Source organism: Nematolebias whitei, chromosome 1 (assembly GCF_014905685.2).
Source record: "Nematolebias whitei isolate Nwh7 chromosome 1, NemWhi1, whole genome shotgun sequence".
NCBI lineage: Eukaryota > Metazoa > Chordata > Actinopteri > Cyprinodontiformes > Rivulidae > Nematolebias > Nematolebias whitei.
The window spans coordinates 23,382,669-23,397,113 of record NC_056498.1 but is presented as its reverse complement, the minus strand read 5'-3'; the positions used below and the strand labels follow the sequence as shown (position 1 = coordinate 23,397,113).

The window sequence follows — 14,445 nt, the reverse complement described above, 5'->3', positions numbered from 1 at the left end:
GAGGCTTAGGCAGATGGGGGGGCAGCGGGGGCCGCTGACCGTGACAGCTGGGGGTGGAGATGCCGGATGTGGAAGTCCTGGGTTGGTGTGGTTACACGTGGTCTGCGGTTGGATGTACTGCCAAATCCTCTGAAATGCCTCTGGATTTATGGTGGAGAAATGAACATTCAGTGCACGGGCAACAGCTCTGGTGGACATTCCTGCAGTCAGCATGCCAACTGCACGCTCCCTCAAAACTGTGACATCTGTGGCATCGTGCTGTGATGAAACTGCACATTTTAGAGTGGCCTTTTATTGTGGTCAGCCTAAGGCACACCTGTGAGGTGGCTGGATCATGGCAAAGGAGAATTGCTCACTAACGCAGATTTACACAAATCTGTGAACAATATTTAAGAGAAAAAGGCCTTTTGTGCAGATAGAAGAAGTCTGAGATGTTTGAGTTCAGCTCATGACAAATGGCACAAAAACAAAAGCGTTGTGTTCATTATTTTTGTTCGGTGTGTTGGAGGTTTTAAAAACTGCATGAGGTCGTTGTTTTATTTGGGTTTTAACTTGTGGAGAACTGTGCTGACTTTAACTCCTGTGGTGCATTTATGCATTCTTGTTCTTGATTCTCCATGTCGTTTATTGTAACAACATTTTTCAGTTTGCTTGTTGTTTTTGTGTGTTTTTGTAAAGTTTTGTGTGTTTATGCTTCTGATAGTTCAGGACTTCCTGAAAAAGCTGTTTCTTAGTTGAACGTTTTAATTAAATAAAAAGCAAGTAAATAATTAAATAAACTGTATTTTGACCTGCATTCACTGAGGGGTGTCCTTGGTTTACTGTCCAGTCTGGATTTATTCCCAGTAGAGATAAATAACAAACACACACACCTGTCTGGTCAGGCTGGAGAAGAAGCAGCGGCTGTCGAAGCCAAAAACTTCTCCGCTTTCTTCGTCTGACTGTCTGATCGTTTCCTTTCTCCAACATTTGCTCTGAACAAGAAGGAGACAAACTTTACAATTAAAGCTGTAATAGTAAAAAATAACAATTCTCTGCAATGTTCAGAAGTTTCAAACTTAAAGCACATTTTTAGCATCTAAAAGTGAAGGGTTTTATTGAGGTGCCAACAAACTAGAATATAAATGAAGGAGAAAAGTTGGTGATTTATGAGCTAGAGTTTTTATTTGAGGAAAATTATCATTTACTTGGTTCTGAATGGGTTTATAGACCCGACAGCCCTCCAGGTATGGATCAGTCTGACACGCCCCCTTGTGGAGGTGAAGGAAATGACATCCAACTCCACTGAGGGGAAGAGGAAGAACAAACAGGCAGGAAATGCATTCAAAATAAAGTTGAACTGATTAAAGGTTAGCTGACTCAAAGTCCAGTTGATCATTTTACCTGCCAGTGCAGAAAAATGTCGAGGAGTTGTGTTTGCAGGTCGACAGAGAGCCGAATGACGCTCCTCCACCTGTTAGAAAGTGTAACCGAGACTGTTCTTTGGGAATGAACTCAAGTAAAGAACTGTGTTGTTTTTTAAGCTATATTAGCTCTGAGTCTGTTCTACTTTAATGTACAGTAGTCCCTCGCTACTCCGCGGTTCGACTTTTGTGGACTTGCTCTTTCGCAGTTTTTTTTAAGTAAGTTGAGCACGAGGAAGAATAAATTGTACACAACATGATTGTCAACTTTAATATTACTCATGACTGGGACAGTATGGGATACAGTACTGTACTGTAAAAAGTTAAAGACAAAATAAAATAAAATACTTCGGACAGGCGCTGCCATTTTGTAGTTTTCTATCGGTAAGCCTATGTTGTATCGCCACTCATAAGGACTACATGTCCCAGAAGCCTTGTTTCCTTCTGCTGAAATACATTGAGGGAACGTTTCGATCTGACTGGAAAACGTTTGGTCCTTTACAGTGACTTCGGTGCCCACTGGATTCAGAGAACCGCATGGAACCCAACGGGAACTGGATCAGAACTGAATCTCCAGACCCATGGTGAATCTGAGAGTTGCTTGCTGGACCACGAGTACTTCTGAGCAGGTACGCGCTACCAGGTCCGTCAAACGGAACCAAGTCGGAGCAGAACCGAGCTGCTGCTGTTCTGCAGAGCTGGTGAGTAAAATTTAGTAGCTACATATACAGGACTGTATGTATGTTGTTAAAATGAAGTAGGTTCAAGAGTTTAGAACATTGCAAGAGTTTGGGAAGAGTTTCTAAACCCTTAAAATATATTTAAATACTAAAATAAATATAATTTTGCTACTTTGTGGATTTTTATTTATTGCTGGGGGGGTGGGGGGGTGTTGGAATGTAACCCTCGCAATAAACAAGGGACTACTGTGTATTTGTATATTGATGAGTTTTGTTTCTTACTGTCTCCCCAGACCAGACTCTGTGCCCGGCTCTGGTTGACTCTGTACCATCCTGTGTCCTGCAGGGCAGCCAAGGTGACCGGGTCGATCCGGACTGTGGTCGGATCTCCCAGCACCGCCGTCATGATGGACCCCTGCAGGACGCGGGACTCCCAGTGAGAGGATCCTCTGCCTGCGGATCCATCCTGAAGAACAACAGGATCAGACATGCGAGAGTGTGAAGCAGAAAATCTGAGTTATTTTTTTTAATTATCAGTGGTTGTCAATCTAAACCCATTCAGTACCAAGTTCTCCAGAGGCCCCCCGAGTTCTGGATCAGTGGACACCAGGTGTTTTTGTAGCGCTGAGATGATGGATGGAGTGTAAACCCTCACCTGTCCTGACTCATCTGAATGAATCACTTTACCTCGAGGAGAACACGGAGCTCCTCCTTCATGCAGAACAACAGAGAAAAATAGTGTGTTGGGCTGAAATAATTTTGATTGTGTTCCAGTAAACTCACACATAACCAAAATAAATTAGAAGATGTGCATTTCCTGCAAAAATGCAGTGTGAATGCTTATTGCTGAAGAACTTGCTGAAAAACAGCTGAAATTAGCTAAAAAAATGCTGAAATGGAAGAACAAGCCTAAATGAAAAGAAAAATGTAGAAAGAATACATATTTACTGAATTAGGTTTAAATAAGAAGAAATTAGTACGAAAATTAGGAAATTAGCTAAAAAGCTAAAAAATAGCTGAAAATCAACTGAAAAGGCAGAATGAAGCTTAAACGACTACAAGGAAGAGGAAGGAGCTAAAATGAGCTAAAAAAATGTGGAATTAGCTGAAAAAGCTAAATTTAACACAAAAACAGCTAAACAGTAGCTGAAATTGAAGAAAAAGCTAAAAGGAGCATAACAAGCTGAAATTAGTAGAAAGAAGTTAACTAGGCTGAAAGTTGCAGAAATTACCACAAAAACTTGAATTTGTCTGAGAACAGCTGAAATTAGCTAAGAAATGCTAAAAAGTTAGCTGCAAAGGTAGAAAAAAATTAAATTAGCCGAAGGAAGTGGAGAGAGTAGTTTTCTTTTTCCATTTTAGGCTGAAAGAAGCAGAAATGAGCACTAAAAAGTAGAAATTATCTGGAAAAAGCTGAAATTAGCACAACAACAACAACAACAAAAAAAAAAAACAGCTGAAAAGTAGTTAAAAAGCAGAAAGAAGCTTAAATTACCAGAAGGAAGTGGAGAGAGCACATTTTTGCTGAATTAGGCTGAAAATAAGTTGGAATGAGATACAAAAAAAATGTGGAATTACTGAAAAAGTTAAAATTAGAATAAAACAGCTAAATAGTAGCTGAAATAGCAGAAAATGCTGAAATTTGCAGAAATAAGCTGAAAGGAGCACAACAAGCTGAAATTAGCAGAAAGAAGTTAGAAGCACAAACATATTGAACTTAGCTGAATAAAGCTGAAAGGAGCACAGCAGAAAACAGCTGAAAGTAGCTGAAAATGTTTACATTTGCTGAAAGAAGCTGAACCAGAACAACATGTTAAAGGAGCAGTAAAAGGTTGTAAACAGGTCTAAAGATTTTGAAGGATGGAAATGAGCTCAACTCATTTTCTATGAGGAAAAAAATGGCAAAAAAAAATCTAAATATTTCAAAAAGCTAAAGTTGCACCAATACCAAAAGTCATAGCACCTTCTCCTGAATGAGCTGAACGTTTTGATATATAATTATTTGAAATAGTACAAAAATTGTGGAACGAGAAAGATGCTGAAAAACACGTAAGAAAAATGGATCGCAATAATGTGAAAGCTTCTTAAACATTCACATTATTAGTCAAAAACAGTGACAGCTGCTGATTTGTTTTCCATACTGCTTGTCAACCATCCTCCAAACGAATGTGTGATGAAAAGACGTTAAAATAAATCAATTTAAAACCTTGATAGGACGATGAACAATCTCGCCAGGTGCTGAAGAGATCTTTAGAGAAACCAAGAGCGTGAAACAACTCATGAATCACCGTCTGGAAAACACATGGGGCGTTAATATGATCCATCAGTCAAACATTGTCAGCTCTTCAAAGAAATCACTTTATGGGATTAAAAACATAAAATGTTCACACCTGTACGGTAGTCCGGTGGTCGTATGTGTCTCCTGTTAGTCCGTCCCTGCAGAGGACCACCACCCCAGCAACAGGTCGTCCCCAGGGGTCTGTCTGACAGTGGACGGCGTACGCCAACACGTTAGGCTGCGTGAGCAGGAAGAGGAGGAACAATAAAATAAAATAAAAATCGTGACAGGCCTAACTGAAGATGTATTTCTGTGGGGAACGTCTGTAATGTCAAATAATAAGTTACTACAAGTCAGAACTGTAGTCTAAATGGAGCTGAATGTTTTGGTTCATGAATGGCTCAGACAACAGAGTTCGAATGCAAAAATGTACAGAAAAATAACAAGAAACAGGAAAACTGTGTAAATGCTGGATCAGCACTCACACAACACAAAAACTAAACAGATGCAACATTTAATTGTAGAACTCAAGGGACTGAGTTTAATGACATGTAAACATTGCAATAAATAAAATAAAACCATGAACAGTTGTAAAGCAACATCCATTTCCTGCTTTACAAAGATAGACAGCAGACCAAAGAAAAACTTTGAATAATTGTTGGGACCCGCTGTCTCTTCGCTCTGAGAAATGATCCGAGCCGAACTTCAGATGTGTGTTGTCATGTTTCGGAGTATTCACCTCGGCTCTACATTTATCAGTGATGCGTACGTTGATGTAAAGCAGGAAGTCGGTATCGGGGAGTCCAGCTCCTTCAGGTCTGAGAACAGTCCTGTGAGCACAATCAGCCTCTGGATAAATGTCACATCCCGACAGGTGATCATCTGGGATCTGCTTATTACAGGGGAAGTCGTATACCATAGTACAGTACCACCAGTGAGAATACAACACAAATATTACAGTAATTATACAACATGTGATACTTACTGTCACATCCAGACAAGTCTCAGCTCTGTAGCTTTTGTTGGCTCTTCCACACCTGCAGTATCAGAAACAAGAGAAATGGCATTTCCTGCTAAACGCAGTGTGAATGCTTATTGCTGAAGAACATGCTGAAAAACAGCTGAAATTAGCTAAAAACATGCTGAAATGCAGCTGAAATGGAAGAACAAGCCTAAGTTAGCAGAAGAAAGCAAAGAACACATATTTGCTGAATTATGTTAAAATAAGTAGAAATTATCAAAAAAAAAAGTTGGGAAATTAGCAACAAAAAGGCTGAAAAGGCAGAAAGAAGCTTAAACTACTATAAGGAAGTGGAAATAACTGAAATGAGCTAAAAAAAATCTGTCTGTTGAAAAAGCTAAGTTTAGCACAAAAACAGCTAAATAGTAGCTGAAATAGCAGCAAAAGTTGAAACTAGCAGAAATAAGTTGAAAGGAGCATAACAACCTGAAATTGGCAGAAAAAGGTTAATTAAGTTTTATGTAGCAGAAATTAACACAAAAAACCTGAATTTATCTGAAATCAGCTTAGCTACCAAATGCTAAAAAATTACCTGAAAATGTAGAACAAGCTTAAATTAGCAGAAGTAGAGAGCACAACGTTGCCCAATTAGGCTGAAAGAAGCAGAAATGAGTACAAAAAAGTAGAAATTATCTTGAAAAAAAAAGTTGAAATAAGCAAAAAATAGCTGAAAAGTAGCTAAAGGCAGAAAGAAGATTAAATTACCAGAAGAAAGTGGAGAGAGCACCATTTTGATTAATTAACTTGAAAAAAAAGTTTAAATGAGTGCAAAAAAGTGGAATTAGTTGAAAAAAAAACAACTAAAAATATAAAAACATTTAAATAGTAGCTGAAATTGCAGAAAATGCTGAAACTTGCATGAATAAGCTGAAGGATTCAAGGTTATTTATTTGTCATTCGAAAGGAAAGGAGCATAAGTTGAAATTAGCAGAAAGAAGTTAGAAGTACAAATATGTTGTAGTTTTCAAAAAGATCCTGAAATGAGCACAAAACTGATGAAAAAACAGCTGAAATTAGCTGGATTTTTAATATTTTTTTATTTTAATTTAAAAAAATGTTTTGCAGAAGGAAGCTGAAAGAAGCTGAAGCAGAACAAAATGTGAAAGGAGCAGTAAAAGGTTGTAAACACATCTAAAGATTTGAAGGATCTAAAATGAGCTCAATTCATTTTCTACGAGAAAAAAATGTCAGAAAAGGCTAAATATTTCAAAAAGCTAAAGTTGCACCAATACCAAACAAGTCATAGCCGAATTGTCCTGAAAGAGCTGAACATTTGTTGAAATAGCTTGAAAATTGTGGAACAGTATGCCAAAAAAAAAATGTATGGAATAAAAATGGATCACAATAGAGTGAATTCATAAACATTCACACAAAAATTAGTAATAAATGGGAGGTAAAGCTGAACCTGCTGATCATTTTAGATTCAAATACTCGTGTTATTTCTTTAAACTTATTAGAACGTAAAGTGAAATATGAACTGTTTTTACACACACATGGACACACACCTGTTGTAGTTGACGGTGCTTGAATTCTTCCAGAGGAACTTGCAGTATTTGTTGATGTCTCGGCTGAGCAACAATGGCCCCTCGGCTCTGTTCACTGTTACACAGTCCTCGTGTTAGTTCTTGCTCTGTGATGTGTGTGTGTGTGTGTATTTGTCACCTGAAAGCAGAGAAGACACCACCCTCACAGCCTCCTCCACTGCAGCCTCCAGCCTCCATCTCTCAGTCTCTGACAGGGTGAAGCTCCCTCTGGGAGTCCACGTCTTTATCCTGATTGGCTGTGGAGGGCTGGAAGGCGTTGGGACTAACTTTCCCAGAATGCTCCTCTTCTTCACTGTGAGCCTCCTCCATCTGGTTTGATGTTCAGAGGTCAGCAGGAGCTCCTGTCCAGTCTGAACTCTGACTCTGGACTGACTGCGTGGCTGTGGGGGCGCAGCTCTCAGCACTCTGACCTGAGCTTGAGCCTCATCAAAAACACACTTCTGCACGACTGCAGGGAGTTCAACCAGCAACACGGTGGCCACGAGCAGCAACCACACCCACAAACTCTGAGGGAGGAGAAGCAGTTACTAGTTTAAGCTCAGTCATCAAAGTTCATGCTCAATCATCCAGGTACAAAATCCAATAATGGTTAGTCAGGTCGTCTGGACAGTTTCTTTTTTGTGGAAAAACGTTTCACCCTCTATCTGGAGGTCTTCATCAGTCTGAGGAGTCCCAAGTAAACTGTTGTCCCCACTAAGCAGTATACTCCTTTAGTGGACCAACCAGTTTGCTGGTCCATTCATCCATTATCTTTACCCGCTTCTTCCATTTTGTGTCACAGCGGTCGCCGGTGCCCATGTCCAGCAATCACTGCGAGGGGCGGGTACACCCTGGACAGGTATTTCCACAAAACAGAAACTGTCCAGATGACCTGATTGACCATTATTGGATTTTGTACCTGGATAATTGAGCATGAACTCTGTTGTCTTGGACCACCTTGGTTGTGGCTGCTTGCCTGGGAGGAGTTGATGGGGGACAGGACAGCCCCCAGAAACCACCTTATCCCCAGCAAACTGGTTGGCCCACTAAAGGAGTGTACTGCTTAGTGGGGACAACAGTTTACTTGGGACTCCTCAGACTGATGAAGCCCTCCAGATAGAGGGTGAAACGTCTTTCCACAAAAAAGAAACTGTCCAGACGACCTGATTGATCATTATTGGATACTAGTTTGATTCTTCTCATGACTTAAACGGGACTGACTGGATAAATACAGTTAACAGATGTCCATCAGCTGTTAATGGGACAATTATCTGTAAAAAAATGTAAATAATGGATCGCTCCAGAGGCAGCACGGTGGCGCAGTTGGTGGAACTGCCACTTCTCAGCAAGCAGGTTGATGGATCAAATTATGGCCAGAGGCCTTTCTGGATGGTCTGCACGTTTTTCCAGTTTCCCCCCCACAGACCAAAAACATGCATGTTAGACTGACTGGTGACTCTAAATTGTCCCCAGGTGTGAGTGAATGGTTGTCTCGTTTGTCTCTCTGTGTCCTTGTGATGAACTGGAGACCTGTCCAAGGTGCCCCCCCATCTCACAAAGTGATGGCTGGATATAGGCACCAGTGACCCCCGCAACCCAAAATGAAAGAAGCGGGTAAAGATGATTAAAAACTGAACCTTCATGTGGCCACATACACAAACAAGAGTTTAGTTGTGTATCCAGGACAATAAAAAATTAACTAGCATTACTTGAACACCCCTCACCTTTTCTCGTGTTGTTTGTGCCCAAACTTCATGTTGGTCATGACTCTCAGCTACTACCAGAGTTTGAGCTCAGATTCTGTAGAACTGAGCTGTAGTCATTTGTATGTTAAATTGGTACCACTTTACAAATGCTCCCCATAGTTTATACATTAATTCCTCTATCAACACTTTATAAATCATTAATAACTGCTTATTATGAATTAAGGCAAAACTGACCAGTTTCTTGCCAAATCTGTTCATCTATATATTTCATCTAGTTGTTAAACATTTCAGACTAAGTTACTACCTTGTGAGCACAATAATTTGTAAAAAAATTTTTTTTAGTTGTAGATGCTTATAATGCAGAGATAAAGTACAACATTATATGCTAAAGAAATAGGTTTGGAAATTTGCGGAAGGAAGCTGAACAAAATGTGAAAGCAGTGAAAGGTTGTAAACACATCTAAAGATTTGAAGAATGGAAAATGAGCTCAGTTCATTTTCTATGAGGAAAAAGTGACAGAAAAGGCTATATATATATATATATATATATATATATAAAAAGCTGAAGTTGCACCAATACCAAAAGTCATATCAGGATTGTCCTGAAAGAGAAGAACGTTCTACGATTTGTTGAAATAGCTTGAAAACTGAGGGACGAGAAATGCGCTGAGAAACGTACAGAAGAAAAGTAGATGATAGTGTGAATGCTTCATGATGACAGATGAAGTACCTCGTTGTGTCTGACCGCAGTTCGTCCCTCCATGTGCTCTCATTGTTCAACACAAAACTTCTCCAACAGCTTCCGTCCTGAGAACGGGTTAAAATGCTCCTTCCCCAGAACAGCCTACAGGAGTTCACACTTCAGTGTGCGTGAAGTTCCTCAGGAGCACAAAGGACAATGCAGTGACCCTCACAGGTACTGTCAGGATGCCCCGCCCCCTCACAAAAACACCAAACACAGAAGTGCAAATCGTTTAATCTCAGCCACATTTTTACGTATATACAGTGAAGTTGACCTCAGTAAACCATAAAATCACGTTCTCTTTAATTTCTCTAAGCTTGATGCAAATTTAAAAACTTTTGGCTCCTCCACATTGACCCTAATACATTCAACAAAGCAAACAGATCAGTCTGAACTAAAAACACCATCAAATGTACGATATGAACACAAATGGCACGTTACAAGTCTCCTGTGTCCAAACTTATTGAAAGCCAAGCGAGACGTTGAGGTTATTTTGTGAATTTAGGGCCCTCTTCATCACCGGGGGGGGGGGGGTCCCCTCCTCTTCCTGTGCACACACACACCAGGCACCAAGGAGATTGTCTTCTACAACACCGACCTTTCACTTTACATTCATTCACTCAGGAAGGATTCACTGACGTGCACTAAAAGTGAAGGATCTTGAAAAGTTATTGCCAACTTGCAGAGTACGTTTTTTACTCTTGAAATAAAGCCACTCGAGCGTGGATGGCGTGAAGGAAATACTAGCTTGCGTGATTGTGTGTGCAGTGTGACCCCTACAGGAAACTCCTCAAAAGGCACTTAAAGACGTGGGGAAACATTTCATGTTATTCATCTAAAAAAAAAAAATCAGATCGGTACGCAGAGCCACACGCCACGACTTGTCCGAGACTTCGGATAAAACGCACTCGGCTTTTCGTTGCGTTGTTTCAGTGTGACAGTCGCCTGCCTCAGGGTTGGGATGGGGAACGTCCTTCTGTGCAAACATTTAGCGTCTCTGCGCAGGCCAGTGTTAATTAAATGCACGTCCCCGAAAACTTTTGTCTCAACGTAAAGTTGCTTTTAGAGATTTTAATGTACAAGTCGGGCAATAGGTGGTTCCAAATGTGAGCGAATTGGTGAAAGCGACTTGAAAAGGCACCAGACTCGCAGAGAGAGGGAGTCCTGTGCTCAGGTCCCAGCACAAAGACGGAGAGGAGAAAACAAGAAAATAATACGGAAGTGTACTGAGGGAGGACGGCGTTCAGGTGAGCATGGGCACATCGTCCTCTGAGGCGGTGTCTTCAGACAGCGGGATAAGCAGCACCTCGTCGTCTGAAGAGGAGAAAGAAGAGGAGGCGGAGAGAGCCATGGAGTTAGTGGTGGAGGAGGATGAGGCTCTGAAGAGGGAGAGACTCAGGCCTAGAGTTTGGAAGATGGAGGACAGGGAGGGGCTGCTTGGAGCGACGGCAACAGGAGGGGTGTGGGGAGCGTCCGGGGGAGGAGCTGGAGGGGCATACGGAGGAGGGGGCGTTGAGGAGGCGGGCGGCGGTAGCAGCGGCAGCAGAGGAGGCGGTGCTTCTTGCTGCTGCTCCGTCTGAACCAGTATGCCGAGTTTCTGAGGCACCGGTTGACTGACCGCCTGCACCGCCGCCGCCGAGGAGGAGGACCCGTCAGGGGAGGACTGCGCCGGTTCCTGGCCGGGCGGACCGGAGTTAGACTGCTGCTGGGAGGAGCTGGAGGTCTGGCTCGGCCTGGAGGACGTTCTGGGGATGAGGCCCCACCTCCTCATGCGACGGACGGCACGGCGGACGAATCGGGGCCGGCGTCTGCGGTGCGGGGAGTTTTGTGCGTCCTGACGAAGGAGCTGAAGGATTCCTCTCAGAGAAAGAGTCGACGTCTGACAAACAAAAGAACAAAGAAAAGAGCAAAGGTGTTAAAAAAATAACCCAGTGATGTGATTCAATCTTCACAAAACATCAATGTTCAAGTTTAATAAACAACACGGAGGGATTAGAAGTTGTATTCACTGAATTTTGCTCCATATTTTTTTAACGGAGCACTTCACTCTTAGACTGTGGGTTTACTTGCGGTTCCTAGAGTTTCCAAAAGCAGAATGGGAGGAAGACCTTCCAGTTATCAGGCTCCTCTCTTGTAGAACCAACTTCCAGTTTATGTCCATGAGGCTGACACATTGTCCAGTTTTAAGATTGGGCTTAAGATGTTCCTTTTTGATAAATCTGGGGGAGTGGTGGCGCAGAGGTTACAAGATGGGCATGTGATTGGAAAGTCTCAGGTTCAACTCCCGGTATCGTCAACATCAAAATGTGGGTGGAAAAGGTGAAACACCCACACCTGCCTCCACCCTCAATGGCCCCACTCTGGGCCCCTGAGCAAGGCCTTTAACACCCACCATGTGCTCCCTAAACAGGTCTCTCTTGAAAATGAGTTCTCGTAACTCAATGAGACTACCTGGATAAATAAAGGAAAAAAAAAATCCTATAGTTAGGGTCGGCTTGGGTTTCCTGAGCTATCCCTTAGTTATGCTGCTATAGGCTTAGACTGCTGGAGGACAAACTGACCACATTTCCTCACTCTGCTGCTGTCTTTACTCTGCTCAACCTGTTTTGTATTTGTAATGTCTTTTATCCTTGACATGTGTTTTTGTCTTTCTTCCAAAGGGGGTACATCTGCACCTGGACCTGCACCTGGCATTCTGTGTTTGTCTCTCTTTCCTGTTCCTCTCAAACCCAGCTGGTCGAAGCAGATGACCGCTTGTCCTGATCCTGGTTCTGCTGAAGGTTTCTTCCTCATGAGGGAGTTTTTCCCTTTCCACTGTCACCTTCATGCTTGCTCAAGATGAGAGTTCTGTGATGGAGTTAAACTCAAAGCAGTCTGCTCCTCAGATAAATAGTGTTATTAACTTACTTTTTATAAATATAAATGTTTCTGTTCAGTGCCCTGAGATGACTTCTGTTGTGACTTGGCGCTATATAAAAAAACTGGATTGAACAGAAAATTAACTTATCTCCTGATTCTGCTCTCAACCTGCCACGAGTGCACGACGTCCAGACATCCAGCGCTACTACAGATCTCACACACAGCGAGGATCAACGAGTGCAAACATCTCCGTTTTCAGTTTATCGTGTCAAAGAATTCACTTACCGTATATTTTACGTAAGTGCATTTATTTATTATTTCACAGAAGCCACAAGTACTTATAATTGTCAGAGAAACAAGCTTTTATTGTGTTAAGTAAATAAGCTCAGCAAGTGTCTGATGACTAAACACTGACCCTTTTAGCTACATTTTACTACAGCTATGCCATATTAATACTACCCATCACCTAAAACGATGTTTGGAATATCTGACAGGTCAAACACAAACATACTCTATTGTCTCACCTCATTGGGGCTTCCTGTGGGGAAATCCTCCACAGGGGGGATGATGCCCTGGGCAATCAGCTGACCGTAGGATGGAGGAGCCTGTTGCTGGATCAGCTGGGCTTCCTGACGGCTAATCGGAGCAAACATGCTGCCAAAAACAAAGTATTTTTAGACACATTCATAAAATGACAGTAATCGACAGCCCAGTAGATGTTCTGTAGAAACACTTCCTACAGAACAATGACACACAACTCACATAAAGGCTGACTTTGTTGTGAAATGGTTTAAAGTTTTCTAAGACGTATCTAATTTAAATGCTTAGGCTATGTTCACACTGCGTCTCGATGCTCAACTCGGTTTTGCTCAGAGCAGATCTTTTCCGACGTACTGAAAGCAAAAACAAACTCATGTATTGATATGGTCCAACACTAATGTCAGTGTCGTCTGTTGCTATGAGTTCCCATTCATCCGGACGTAGTAAATTAAAAGGATGAAGCAACTGGACTTGTGTTCTGTAGCTGAAGACGTGTGGAGTTCCAAGATTTAAACTGCACATGGTCCGTATCTCTATTAATATTAGCTGGATCGATCTGTTTACCTTCATCTCACTCAAATAAAAGTTGCATGAAATGCGACAAGACTGTTCAGCCTGAGGTCGCTTTGAAAAACACTGGCTATGAATCCAATTTAGTACCACGTATGAAAAAGACCTGGGTCGGATTAGAAAAAAATCTGATGTCACATTCAGACTGTCATGAAAAAAATCCAACATTATATATATATATATATATATATATATACACAGTATAATAGCCTACGAGGAAGTCACAAACCCGAATGACTTCAGACACATGCCTTACATTTTCATTATCAACTTGACACAACTCACATGGTTGAGACAAGTTGCAACATGAACATTTTACTTGATTTTCTTCAGAAACGTGGTCTACAGTGCTGTGGAAACTAGGTGTGCACCATCAAAAGCTAAGCCAGCGACAGTTACCTGTACTCCCTGGTCCTGAGCGAGTACAGTTTACACGTGCAGCCCATGGCGATGACCAGCAGCAGTCCACAGATGAGGCTGCCCACCGTCGCCGCGGTGATGACCTTGCGGGGCAGCATGACTGTGCAGCTGAGCTCGTCCGTGCCGTCTTTACAGTCCATCTGGCCGTCACAGCGCCAGCTCTCATAAATGCAACTACAGTGGGAACAATGGGCCGTTTGTTGTTAAAGAATGCAGGAGCAGGTGATTCAACTTTACGTGAAAATACGTCCTCAGAACCTGAGCTGAGTCGTTACACACGCCATAAAACACTGATGTGTAATAAACAAAGTGAAAACCTTCATAATGTACTTTGTCAGAGAACATACAGTAGAAAAAACTATGTTTAGGTCAAGGTTCAACCCCTGGAAGTCTCTTTAACTTTACAGGTAGTGTTCCTCAGGGGAAATATTCACTGCCTTATTTAATGCTTAAAATACTATTTTTTTTATTTTATTTTTCAAAAATACTAGTCATTCTTTTCAAGCTTTCTCAGCCGGAAATAAAAATAGCAAATTTGATGACTTTTTAACAACTCTTTAAAGATCTTTTGTTTAGAAAAACTCCACATTTCAGATGTTAAAAAAAAAAGACAAAATATTTATTTTATGAGAAAAAATAAAAGACAAATCCCTTGATTAATAATTTAATTATTCTAATGTGGCTTATCTCCCCCCTCCCCCCC

General features: G+C 41.6%; 2 protein-coding genes across 2 annotated transcripts in view; both read right to left on the bottom strand.

Annotated features, from left to right (window-relative positions):
- Nucleotides 1-5: 5 nt before the first annotated feature.
- Nucleotides 6-7,235, bottom strand: LOC119415696 (leishmanolysin-like peptidase 2). The gene is made up of 10 exons (XM_037683226.1): nucleotides 7,119-7,235; nucleotides 6,888-6,967; nucleotides 4,474-4,615; nucleotides 4,290-4,374; nucleotides 2,649-2,794; nucleotides 2,366-2,549; nucleotides 1,384-1,453; nucleotides 1,188-1,284; nucleotides 873-974; nucleotides 6-140 (listed from the first exon to the last, which is right to left on the bottom strand). Exons 1-10 carry the CDS (start codon nucleotides 7,233-7,235, stop codon nucleotides 6-8), a joined length of 1,158 nt encoding a protein of 385 aa, XP_037539154.1.
- A 3,044-nt stretch (nucleotides 7,236-10,279) lies between these two features.
- lrp10 (low density lipoprotein receptor-related protein 10) overlaps nucleotides 10,280-14,445 on the bottom strand; it is a 12,185-nt gene continuing 8,019 nt past the window's right edge. The window contains exons 8-10 of the mRNA XM_037675814.1: nucleotides 13,722-13,916; nucleotides 12,737-12,866; nucleotides 10,280-11,232 (exon numbers count right to left, since the gene is read on the bottom strand). Coding sequence (XP_037531742.1) covers nucleotides 10,597-11,232; nucleotides 12,737-12,866; nucleotides 13,722-13,916 — 961 coding nt within the window. The 3' untranslated portion in view covers nucleotides 10,280-10,596. The remainder of the gene's footprint in view (nucleotides 11,233-12,736; nucleotides 12,867-13,721; nucleotides 13,917-14,445) is intronic.

What these genes read in the sequence shown, in the direction of transcription:
- LOC119415696 (XM_037683226.1), bottom strand. Translation starts at nt 7,235, where the DNA reads ATGGAGGAGGCTCACAGTGAAGAAGAGGAGCATTCTGGGAAAGTTAGT. An exon ending in ACCACCGGACTACCGTACAG is followed by an intron (nt 4,375 to 4,473) that starts GTGTGAACATTT and finishes TGTGTTTTCCAG; the next exon opens with ACGGTGATTCATGAGTTGTT. An exon ending in ACATTTTTCTGCACTGGCAG is followed by an intron (nt 1,285 to 1,383) that starts GTAAAATGATCA and finishes TCTTCCCCTCAG; the next exon opens with TGGAGTTGGATGTCATTTCC.